At 37.4% G+C, this 13,152-nt stretch overlaps 1 protein-coding gene across 2 annotated transcripts in view; it reads right to left on the reverse strand.

The window, feature by feature from the left end:
- The window catches only part of CPNE3 (copine 3), a 35,749-nt gene that overhangs the window by 17,725 nt on the left and 4,872 nt on the right, over nucleotides 1-13,152 (reverse strand). For both annotated transcript variants that reach the window (XM_015237682.3, XM_072951724.1), the window contains exons 2-8: nucleotides 10,923-11,062; nucleotides 10,469-10,648; nucleotides 8,851-8,925; nucleotides 7,470-7,541; nucleotides 5,667-5,750; nucleotides 4,675-4,764; nucleotides 1,283-1,381 (exon numbers count right to left, since the gene is read on the reverse strand). In XM_015237682.3, coding sequence (XP_015093168.1) covers nucleotides 1,283-1,381; nucleotides 4,675-4,764; nucleotides 5,667-5,750; nucleotides 7,470-7,541; nucleotides 8,851-8,925; nucleotides 10,469-10,648; nucleotides 10,923-11,054 — 732 coding nt within the window. In that variant the 5' untranslated portion in view covers nucleotides 11,055-11,062. The remainder of the gene's footprint in view (nucleotides 1-1,282; nucleotides 1,382-4,674; nucleotides 4,765-5,666; nucleotides 5,751-7,469; nucleotides 7,542-8,850; nucleotides 8,926-10,468; nucleotides 10,649-10,922; nucleotides 11,063-13,152) is intronic.

Genomic DNA, 13,152 nt, shown 5'->3' on the forward strand with positions numbered 1-13,152 from the left:
CATGCTTTTAGGAGACAGTGAACCAGCACCTAACTGTAAATTACTTTATGGGGCAAGCTCTCTAAGTCCAGCTAACTTGATCCAGCCCTCCCCCGTGAGAGATGAGGCTTTTAAGTGTTGCTGAATTTTGCTGTTGTTTTAATTCAGACTGTTAAAAGCCAACTGAATCTTTGCACTTAAGTCATTAGGTGTGATCTGAAAAGACTTTCCTGCTTTACACAAGCATTTCCATTTCCAGTCCCTGGGCTTTGTGACCAGGCTGCTGGAACAGGACTAGAGATCTCTACGTGACCTACTTAAAGTTCTAGTCCCACTATGTTTGTTTAAAACTCATTTCTCCCAGTTATTTAAATCAAATAGCTAATAAGTTTTATTTATTCCTTTAGTATTTAAGTTTTGATCTACAACTATCAGTATCTTGTTTTGGGTCACTTCACTTACATGACTTGGTAGAAAAGACCTTCCCACTGACCATAATCCTTTACCTCTTAAACCTCATGTTTGGATTTTCAAAAGCAAATGCTATATACATGAGCATTCTTCAGGTCTCTAAGGAGGTAATAAATAATTCATATTATTCTAAGTAGCCTATACAGAGAATTAACAACTTATTCAAACTAGAAAAGGTAAATAAGAGAAAGCAACTTGCAAGTTTTGTTTATAAAAGTCTCTGGAATAGTTTTTAGGCACTTTGCCTTAGAGACAGAGAAGTTTCAGAAGCACCCTTAGAAAGACGTGAGGATGCTAACAATAAACTGAATGTAGTTTAGGCAGATAAATGATCTTAAAATTAGTACAATTAGGTCACAGCTTAATATTACATAATTTGAAGTAGCATAACTATGCATTTATCCTTCCCGTGGGCGAAGATAAGTCAGAGGGGAGAGCCACAGGCAGACTGTAAAAGCCAACTTGGGCAATGTCCAAAAGGAGAATGAATGTACACGATTCAAGCCCAGGTATTTGTCTAGTGTTACAGATTTTAACTATTGTGGCCAACAAAATGCCAAAATCTCTAATATGAAGAATTTTGAATCCAACCATAAACATTGTTTAAAGCCAAAGGAAACCAAATCTTTATATATACAAATGTAAAAACTGGCCCCAAATAAGAATTTTGGATCACCCAATTCCTAAACGAACAAAATCCACGGATATCAGAGCATTACATAATGTAGAGTAAAAGCATGAAAAACGATTCGCTTTGCCAAGGGGAAAAAATGAACTAATAAATACAGGGCCCAACCATAAGGTATATGCAAATGACAAAGATGCAACTTACAGGTGAGTTTCTGGAGGCTCCTTTCAGCTTTGTCATGGTGGTTTGAAATGTTCCAATGAGATCATGTGACCCATCATTGTCATAATCATAACACTCTACCTAGAAGTAAGTATAATAAAAATTTGTAAAAATCAATATAATTTTTTTAAAAGGATTGGCTGCAATTAAATGGGACTTACCAAGAAGTGCACTTTTAATTAAAATAAGTGAAAATGTTTACTATGCAGTCCTCCTTGCAGAAGTAGGAACTGACTTAACTAACTTCCCAGAGGAGCAATACTGAAACGCTTTTCAACCCTCGCTAGCTATCCCTGGAATGGGGCTCTAGACTAGCTCACAGACAGATGAGAAACACAAATACTGTTCAAATTCCACATTAAGCAGCGTCCAGTTCCTATACACGCCTTTACCAGTGCTGATAAAGTCAAAAGGGAATTAGACCTTCTTTCTCACCCACTTTTTACCTTGTTATCACTATACAATGGCTAAAGGCCACTGTATGTCTACAGGAAGAAAGGAAGCCAGTATCCTGGGCAGCTAAAAACTGTGTAAGTGTAGATGACTTAGGATTATGGAAAACGTGTTTCCTTAGCTGCAACCTGGTGAGGCGAGGCTTCCCTTAGGAGTTATACATGCTGAAGTCAGCTCTGCAGTGTTCTGAGGAAGAATCTATCATACTGGGACATAATTACGCCTTCCATTTTAAGACAGGGTCAGCTCTAGTTTTAGCTAAGACTCTCATTAAATGCTTGCTCTTTCTTAAAGCAGACAGAAGAAAGTTGAGAGTATTTGATCTCCATGTAGTTTTGTACCAGGTTGACAGATGTAATTAAAGAGCAAATATTCACAAGAATACCTGAACTTTTCACTGAAATGAGAAAAATTAAGGTGGTGAGAACTCTTAGCAAGTAGAGAGTTTTTATTGGTTTCAAACACTTCAGTCACTGACCAATTCCGATCGGTTAACTCTTGCCCTGTATCTCTGACACTCAATTTTTGAAGCCAAAAGAAGATTAATGACCTTAAGAAGTTTTTCTAAAGGAACCAAAATTAAGATAAAGTCAAAAACAATCTTAATATTGTAATAATTTCATTTTTAAGAGTTTTTGTGACTATAGAAAACAGAATGTTATATTTTAGATTTGCATTCAGGAAACTCTAGTTTAAATCTAAGACAAGGTGAAGCCTTAATGAGGTCAAGATTTTATTTAAACAAAACTTAATAGAAGAGCTAAAACTGTTCATGTTTAAACTGCTCGAAACTTCAGGGGATGTAAAAATATTTTTAAAATGTGATTATTAACAATTAACAGTAATTAATAAATAAGAAAAACTCACTGTTGCCCCATTATAGGCAAATGTTAGATGCTAAAGGAAACGTAACATTTATAATGCTGGCATATATCCAAATACAGTTTAAGGTAAATGATGTAATGATCTGTCATTTAATTTCTGTTTTCGAGAATTCAAAAACTAGCACCATTGGCTGCTTTAAACAGTTTTTGTGAAACTGAAATGTATGCATATATACATATGTGCATATGTATATATGTAAAAGATTACACACATCACACAATACTACATTCACTAAGGCATTCCCAGGTTAAGCATGCATGATTATTTTTCTTATTCGCATGATCTTATGAAAATAATACATGCTAGAGTGATAACACTGACACGTTTCCACTGCAGCAAAGAAATCCTGACTCTTTCCTCTATAACTCTTTACTACACCTCTAAGTAATTTCCAAACACCAAGAGAATCACAGATGTATGACTTTCTGATATTGCAAAGAAATACAGAACTAAAGAAATAAAGACAGTGATGGCGTGGGAAACCAAGTTGTGTATAGTTAAAACAAATGGAGAAACTTTTAAGAATGGTAGACATTCATCAGAGAAAGCTCAGAAAATCAGTTTACTTACTATAATAAAATAGCCCTGAAAGCACGCCACTGTGTGCAAAAAACAAAGTTTAAAAACATTGTTTCATTGTTAACATATTATTATAAACAATCAAATAGTTTTGGTTTAGGCATTTTTTCCCCTCAGCCTTTCTTGCTTCTCAGATCTAATGAAGTTTCAACTTACTGTGTTTAGTGTGAAGAGCAAAAGTTCTAGATTTAGTGTAACAATAAAAAGCAACCTGTAAAGCTACTTTTCTACTGTTTATTTTGTACCTAGAGTTCACTGCTATTTGATACATCACACAAATCACCCTTATACTGCTTTTAAAAATTCTCTGCAAACTGAGGACAAAATTCTACAGATCTAAGAAATGAAGTGGTTTTCAATAATGACAGTATCTGTATAGTGTTTAAGAGTTTATAAAAGTTTCACCTGCGTTAACTTAATCCTTGCCTTTTCTTTTGGGTAGATATTATTTTTGTCTACTTTATAAGTGAAGAAGTTAGATGCCCTGCCCAAGATCCCTTAGCTGCTTAAGTCAAGCCTTGGACTGTGGTCCACCTGTAAGTCCGTTGCTTGTCCCATGACATCACCTTTCCTGCTTTCCCCATACTAATTATCAAAAACCAAAAACAAAAACAGCAACAAGAAAACCCAAAATAAACAAAAAACTCACCTCTTTTTGCTGACACCTGAACATAAGAAACGGCTTGTATCTGGAATCTTATGTAAAGACGTGACTCTAGTATAAAAGTGTCTTAAAAATAATGTATCTATTCTGATAAATGGCTGTAAGTGAAAATATCAAAAACAAAAAAATTCTTGGGGGCAGGGTATAGCTCAAGTGGTAGAGCATGTGCTTAGCATGCACAAGGTCCTGGGTTCAATCTCCAGTATCTCCGTTAAAAATAATATATAAATAAGTAAATAAACAAATAAACACATAGATGTTAAAAATTCTTTACTATCTGTTGCTGCTCCCTATTCTCCATTCTGCTTTCTTGACACGCTAAAATTAAAGCCATCCAAATGTTTTAATGAATTATACCTTCCTGTGAAAGTCAGTGACCACCACATCCTGCTCCGGGCTAAGGGCAGGAGGCGGCTCTGGGTTCTCAGTTAAAGTAGCATCTCTTTTCATTTGCTTGGGACACACCAGAAGCAAAGCATGGACTTAAGGTTCCTATTCACAGAGCAAAGGAATCTTATTAAAAGGAAGGAAGGCTTAAATTAAATACATTATTTAAAAAAATAAAGAATAAAATAAAAATCACAACATTTGATGAAGCATTAGGTCAAGAGATCACTCAGAATGTCTGCTCCTTCAGACTGACTACTTACCAGCAACATTCCTACTTCAGGGTTCCTAGATGTAAATAAAATTCAACCTTACATCATGTACTTTTAAAAAATACTACCTAATGAATTAATTTATAAAAGCAGTGCGAATGTGTGTATAGAACACACGTATAATTTCAAATTACCTTAATCGTTTTGTCCATATCTCCATAGCACAGGGAGTTAAGAGAGATCTTAAAAGGCCTCCAAACAGGATTCAAGTTGTTTTTAATAACCTGTGAAAATGAGGATTCAAAGACCAGTCAGAAAAGCATTCCATTCATCAAACGCTTTGCTCTTGCCTTTCCTAGATTCCTGCCACTCTCTCACCATCAGTCCTTCATCTCTTCATTCACCCAACTGTGTCCATGAAAAACTAGCTAGGACAATATTATCCACCTGTTACGCAAAAAATGCAATAGACTGTCTAGTTGTGATACATTCTGAGGAAAGGAAACAACTGAGAAATACGTGCACCCATTACAAAGCGCACTTAGAAATGATAGAAGATTACTGATTTTGTTGGAAACCAGAGTTTTCATTATAGGACACAGAAGATTCAAATACGTGATAAGAAAGGATGAGAAAGAATCTTGCTATGCTGGATTTCAATGGAAAAAATAGCCTAAAATTGTGATTTAAAACTTTTTTAAATGTGTACATAATAAACATATATACACAAATATGCACATTCCTCAGTTGTGAATGTATATGTGTGTGAGAGAGATCATGTGTGCAGGTAAGACTACATGGTGAATCTAGGAGAAAGATACACTGGTATACAGTTTACTGTTCTTCATAGGGGTTTTTTAGAGGCGGAGAGGGGAGGTAATTAGGTATTTACTTATTTATTCATTTTTAATGGTGGTGCTGGGGATTGAACCCAGGACCTTGTGCATGCTAGGCACACACTCTACCACTGAGCTATACCCTCCTCCCCTACAGGGTTTTAAAAATTAAGCATAGTAGCATCTCCTCATTAAAATTTAAAAAACTGACTATGTTGACCTTGTGTTTCTAGCAATTATATATGTCTGAACTCAGACTGATATTTTCATAAACACATAATTTTTTAAAATTCAGAAAACTGCAGTCCCAAAGGAAACTTCAACCCTACTTTTCAAATTCAGATACTCACCTCCGTTCGATGAACCATTAGCCAGTTTCCATCAGATGTCTGCTTGTGGAATTCCAAGTATGGATCTGATTTTCCAAATAGATCCTACGTTAAAAAAAAAAAGTAATTATCTTCCTCTAAACCATGTGAAATCAGACTTAATACATGCTACATTTTAGCAGTACCTGAAGCCTAATTCCACAACACGGACACATACAGTACAAAACAGCAGTAAACACAAATCCCGTCATGTTCCTCACAAACCACGTGGTCACGCCGCAGAGCAAGGAAGCTATTCAGAGACCTCTGGGGTCGGGCCAAATGGTCTCAGGAACTGGCATGCAGAGGTTCCCTCCCACAGGCCAGAGCTGGGATACTCTGAGCATCAATTAACCGACAGAGTTCATAACAATACTAAAAAATGAAAAACACAAAAAACCCACATTGGTCACATTTAGAGGGATTCGAATTCTGAAAAATGGTAAATATAAGAAAAAAAACCAAACATTTTAACTTGCCTTTTCTGGATCAACTGTAGCTCAGAATAAATAAATACCTAATGTGGAGAAGAATACTTCTCTCTACAGAAGGATTCTCACTAATAAACGAAGAAGCAATGGCAGCATGAGAATATCACTTTTTTACAGACCCCTTAACAAAATAATGTGTCTAGGTAGTTATCATCGGGCTCATTAATACTCCAAAAACACAGAACTTGACAATGTGAGCCTCCTGTTGGAATGAATGCCACCACCTATGGAACTGTCACACCAAAAGTTCAAAATACCATCAGATCGTATGTCTAGATTCAATTCCAGCTTACAGAACTCATGAAATGAAGGTGGAGAGAGGAGCATGTGAAATGATACCACAGGATTTCATCAGTTTATAAAGAGTGCAGAGCCTTCTACAGGACAAAGGAGTCAGTTTCTTTACTGAATAAATTCCATGGATGGACAGATAGGAAGGAGGGAGAGAGAGAGAGGGAACAAGAGAGGAAGGGAGGAAAGAAATAAAAGGAAGGGGGGAATTTATAGACTGAAAAAAATTAACAACATATGAACCAATTATAATTTTTAAAGAGTCTTTAGGGATACACCAAAATATTTATGGGTGAAATAATAAGATGTCTCGGAGGAGAGAAAGCAGATAAGAGTAGAGATGAGACAAAATTGGTCATGAGTTAAAATTGTTGAAGACAGGTGATGGGGACATGGAATTTTTTAAAATACTATTCTATTTTTGTATATGTTTCAATTTTTCAAAAAATAAAAAAAAGAAACTTGCTACTAGTCTAAGATATTTGCAAACTGAATTGTAAGGTAAATGTAAATGATAAAGAATATTGATTGGATTATAGAAATATATACAAAAATCACTCAAAGAATTATTAATCCATGCTATACAAAAATTTGTGGTGTATTATGCATTGTACTCACCCTTCAAAAAAGATTAACTTTTGGACGCAAAAGGGAAAATCTGTAATTAATAAAGCATGGAATTTTTGCTTTTTTCCTTAAGGTAATACGACTACACTCTCAAATGTCTCTTATAATAACATTAATGCTTGTATTAACTCCTCTTTTAAGCTATACAAACCCTTTGATTACATCTAGAGGAAGGAGATAAAGAGAAATGGATTCTGCTTAAACACACATACACCCTCACACACTCAAAGTAGAATCTGGAAGTAAACACACTCCCTAGTGATGCTTAGATGACAGAGGTCATGTCATAATATCAACTGCATTATTATTTTCTCAAAAAGGAATCACTGTGAGGCAAAACACGATACCCTTGTTGCAATCTGCATCACCTACCCACCTTATTATCCAGTTTTCTTGCTTCCATTTCAAACAAGACTACTCTGTTATCCTTTATTTCTTCAGCTGAAATCTATGAGTAGACAGGGTAAGTGAAAAAATACGTATATATATTTTGAGATTCTGATACATTCAGGAAGTACTGAGTTATTCTGTTCTCTAATAGTATATAAAGTCTATACTAATATAAACAAATTCTAAAATGCTTAATAACAAAATAGTACCATTAAGAGTTATCATGATTTCTTTTATGTATGGAAAATAGATATTTTCTGAGAACATGCCAAATCTACATTATGCAACTTCCTTTTTAAATGTTGTTGCCCAAACTGGCTCGTCCCTATTCCAGTATAAAAATCAAAGCCCCTTAAGACTGTACAACACTAGTGAGAACTCTCCAAATATAGAGAAGCATGAGGAACTCATACCTAGTGAACACTGTAAATTCAAACTATCAGATCAGTATTTCCATCCAAGGTAACTGAAAGACTTGTTTCACTTAAAAACAAATTCTAAGCCAACCATGGCCCAAAGGCAGTAAAGCTAATGACTGAGAATGTTCTCGGGCCCACACACAGATGTCAACGTCTCACCGGACTGAATATTCTTATGCCTCAGGAATTTAAACTAGAGCAAAAGAGCTGCTCAGAGAACTGTGTTTGATGATCATAGTCATCCTCAAACATGGCTCGCTCAGGGCGCCAGCCTTCCATCCTCAGGCAGACCTACAGTTAGACAGCTATCACTGTAGGCAGTGATTACCTGGACAGAAACTCTAGAAGAAACAATATTTAAAAGCACGGCATTATATAACTGAAACCTAAAATAGGCCAATGCATATATATTCATTTGCCCAGGGCCAGTACTCAATAATGGAAAACCTAGGTGGGAGGATGGCCAGCAAAGTGCAAGCACCCAAAAAAAAAATTGTTATGAGTTGAGAGGTTCAATGGCCAGGTCATAATACAAGATCATTCTGGAATAAAATCCATTACGGAAAATTTCTGTCGTGCTGAGGGGACCGCGTTTGACTTGTAGAGGTCCAAACTGATCCATTCAGACTATTACGCAGTTTCTTTCTATCTTGCGAAGTGATGCTTCCATGGGGGAAAGAGTTGGGGCAGGCGAGCATCGCCAAAGTGCTCCTGACTCCATGGGCAAATTAAAAAACCTCAAAGAAGGGATTCTCATACTGCATTTTTCTTTCTTTTCGGCACAACACAGTTCCCGTTGGTGATCACTATAGGGCAAGGGTGGATGGAGGGCAACATTCAGGATCAAGTGATAGAGCAAGACTGCTGAGTATCTTCTCACAGGTACAGTGTCTGCATGTCCTATTACACTAAACCGTTGGAGGCAAATGACAAGTATCTTATCCTCACCGTGATGCTTCCTCTCCCTGCAGGTCTGCCATTTTTAAGCACCAGTGGTCGAGTTAGCTTCTTACTGGAAACAATCTGTTAAAATTCAAAAGTGAGACAAAGAGCGATTTCACTTCAACAGGTGAACATTTAAATTGAATGGTTTCAAAAAAGAGTTGAGTATAAAGTTCACTTGACAGTCATTAGAAATGGAAACATTAAATTCACTCCTTAAAGATTTACAAATTATAGGGGGGTGGGAATAGCTCAGTGGTAGAGTGCACGCTTAGCATGCACGAGGTCCCGGGCTCAATCCCCAGTACCTCCATTAAAAAATTAAGGAAAAACAAAGTTTAAGGGAAAAAAAAAGATTTAGAGATTATAAAACGCATCTACATGTTTAAAACCCACTGGAGAAGATTTCCAAGGAGCCAGTCCTGGCAGATATAGTCTCCCCATCCCTGGTTGTTTTGTCAACTACTTCAAAGTTTAACTTCTTCCTTGTAATGAAAAAAGAGGATCAGGTTCTCATCACACACAAATCACAGAGCTGAAACTCCTGTAGCTTAAAGGTGGACCTGAGAATACTCAGTAAATAGGGTTCAATTCGTCAACTGACACATAACTTTTATAACCCCCACAAAATATCACTTTGATTAAAATAATGTAGTAGACCTAGGTACTCTAAAGCAGATGTATTTCTCAAATTCTTTATAATTTTAGATACATTGTAATTTTTTTCCCAAAAAATAAATACTTTTTAAATTTTCTCTCTGATACTATTTACCAAAGTTTGAGAAAACTGATCAGCTCTATGTTGTCCTTGAGACATCGGAAATACCATGAGCTCCAAGAACTTCAACACTGAAAAACAAACTCATAAAAGGCAAATCTGGGGGGAAAAAATGTTACCCATGGGAAAAAAAAAGCCTCCTGAAACCTTCCCCATTCTATTACAAATGGTCCTGATTTCTCCTTAGAAGTCAAACTCTGAGCTAGGAGCACAATGTTGGGCCCACAGACACAGCCCTGCTCTGACCCAACCTGTCATATACTGGAAAGGCAGATAATTTAGCAACTACAGCAAGATACGGTGAGTGTCGAGGCAGAAGCGAAGGAGGGATCAAGCGAGCACAAGGATGAGATCCAAACTACTCCAGGGCATCAGGGAAGGCTTGCTCGGGCCAGTCAGGTCCACGCCGAGGGCTAGCGGGGGAGCAAGCTAGGTAAAGGAATGCTGTTGGCACTTAGCGGGTCAAGAGGCACCAGTCATGCTAGTTAGAACGTCAGAAAAGTCGCTGTGACTTTGACAGCAATTATGACTTCAACATAAGAACAACACTGTACTGAAACCTGTAAACAGCAGACAAAGCCTAGAGCAATGGTATTATTTACTGAAATGATGAATGAAATACCCTTAACGGGAAAGAATTAATAGACTTTGCCAAAAACACGTTCCCTACCCTTATAAAAAGTAAGATAAATTCTACACGGTTCAAGGCAACCATACTAACATGTGATTTAAAGTGATTCCATGCTTTTCAACTTAAAAAATTAAACCAATGAGCACTTACTAAAGACACCCAATTCTTTGGTTCAAATTTAGACAAAACATAGGACAGCTGCCAGTTAAACTCACCTGTCCAAGGGTGCATTCACATTCTCCTAAGAAGTCATCATCGCTCAGCTCGATGGTTTTGTTGTCGATGTCATAAATTCCAAATTTCAACTTCTGAACCACTTCAAAGTAGTAATCAATAATAAACGTCTTGGAAAATTTGGGATTCAAGCAATTCTTAATCCTTTCTGTGCGGTCAACCTATACCCACCGCCCCAAAACAAAAGTTTTTTCGGATCAAAAGTGCACTTAGATTTCAACAACTTTATGTAACACATGTAACTAAATACAGGCAAGAAAGCTAAAGGAAGTGTCTACATGTATATGAAAAACTCCACAAATTGAGGACAAACTTGCCCCCAGAACTGCATTAACAGATGAGATGGTTTTATTATTTTTAATATCTTTAATAAACTCTTCATCTTGTCAACAGAGCAATTCAGATTGCTTTTCACCTTCAAGTATTTAATATTACCTCATACCACTGTTGACCACTTGTATTCAAAAACAGCACGCATAGAGGGTCGGACTTTGATCCTATGTCTGCATCCAAAAGATTGTCACAGGAAATATTCAGCTCCACCTTTGTAACACACTGGGCAGCCATCTCTTGAGCTGTAAGAAAACCAAGGAGATGAGAGCCAGTGAACTGGTGCCTTTAAGAAGCCCAGGAATTCCTAATGAAACATCTGAACTCTTAAGACAAGCGGTCAGACCAGGATCACAGAAGGAACCTGCTAGAATAAGATTTTGTTATTAGGTGTCTCCTGGTGATTCAGAGGTCCATGAGCCCAACCCAGTGATGCGGCTTCAGCCAGGTTCTCTGGCCGGGATAAAACTCATTTACTTATGTGACAATAAAATGCAGCTTTTAAGATGGGAAATAAGACATACTCATCTTCTTCTCACTTTACTATAAATTCTACCGTTCAAGTAGAATTTTACTTTTCACTTAAAGGTAAATGTAGCATTCAGCTACAAAACAAAACAGATTAAACCACAACCTTAATTTTATGGATGTTCATTTGACAAGATATTGAGTGAGCTATTTGCTATCTGCACGGAATTTTGGCTAAAACCCAAACCCGGGGAATGAAAGATCCCAAACACCCCCTTCTCTCCTCACCCCATCCCCCCACATTATAGAGCAGTGGTTCTCAATCTTGGCTGCTAAGCATGAGCTCTACCACTGAGCTCTACCCCCACACCCCTTTAAGGCAGCACATTAGATTGTAAATAACGTTAGGCTAAGGAAGCATTTTCTCCTTGCTAGAGAGCCCTGCGCGCGTGCGTGCACGCTCTCGGAAAAACTCACAGTAAAGAAAATTACACTGAGCTTGTCTGGTATTCAGAGACAGCAACGTCCACATTTTTAATCCCTGCCATGGGATGCTAGAAGCAGGGATAGGGAATTGGTCAAGCACAAAAGCACAAAAACAAAAACAAACAAGCAAAAACAGAGAAAGGGGCATGCTTGCTTTCCAATGTGCAAAAGGGACAAACAGGAAGGGTCACTGGCTCAGGAGTCAGAAACCCTGGACTGCAGCTCTGTGTCAGTCACACCACAAGGGCTGCAGCTTCTCAGTTTCTCCAGGAGTGCAATCACTTTAACTCCTAAAGCTTCTTCCAGGTAATGTTTTGTGACTAACTTAATTACAGTGAATATGGAACTTGTTTAGAAACTGGTACTAAAGGAGTAGGAGAAAAAAAAAGTAAGGTCAGGCAGAAGATTTATAAGAACCAAAAAGAGAAATGAAAGGAAAAGGATAAAGGTTTCCAAAGCCAGCCTCCATCTCCCATTATCGAAAAGCTGTATCTGAAAAAACATACATTTATAATACTTCCCACTTAAGGAGCTACCTTTGCTTCAAGTTGTCACCCAATTCCCCGTCCCCAGATGACTTGAAAAAATAATTCACATCAGCAAACAAAACACGGGGCCCAGTCTCTTGGATCCAAGCAGCATAATAAGGAAGTGAGTTTTACTACCAACTGGGGACTCTCACACTATTAAACTCTCAGCTCACAGCAGGGCAGCAAAGGGAATCAGCTTTTGGGTGCCATTTTTTTTTTAAATGAATTTCCAGAATTCTTCAATTATCCTGAGTAATATCTAAATAGTGATATGATTGCTGACACCTGAACATACAGAATCATGGACAGCAGGAGGTAATAGTAAAGTGTTGACATTTGGTCACTCCTACCTTATTTTTTCTTTGTGTGTGTAGAGGGGAGAGTAATTACATTTTTATTTATTTATTTAATGGTGGTACTTGAACCCAGGACCTCCCGCATGCTAGGCATGGACTCTACCACTGAGCTATACCCTCCCCACCAGTCATTCTTACTTTAAACACAAGAAGTATGTGCATTTCACCCTGTCATTGCTACAAACTGAGCAATCCACCAGAGCTCCTTTCTCGATTTCTCAAGAAGATTCCTAAGATATTTGGCCCTGCTCTGAGTCACAGCAGGATACAGAGATAAGTTTAACTTGTTTCAGGTTCCGCTGCCTTACTGTACAGTAAATACAGTAATAGTACTATTAAACTGTATTTCAGTAAACACTGTATCCCTTGGCTACTGTATACACATTTAAGAAATGGCACTGGTTGTATTTTCAAGCCTATCAAATGAACAGTTCATCGTAGGTGCACCAAAGTGAGGTGTTAATAGAAGTCAGCAGCAGAGACAGCTCAGGATTG

Source organism: Vicugna pacos, chromosome 29 (genome assembly GCF_048564905.1).
Source record: "Vicugna pacos chromosome 29, VicPac4, whole genome shotgun sequence".
NCBI lineage: Eukaryota > Metazoa > Chordata > Mammalia > Artiodactyla > Camelidae > Vicugna > Vicugna pacos.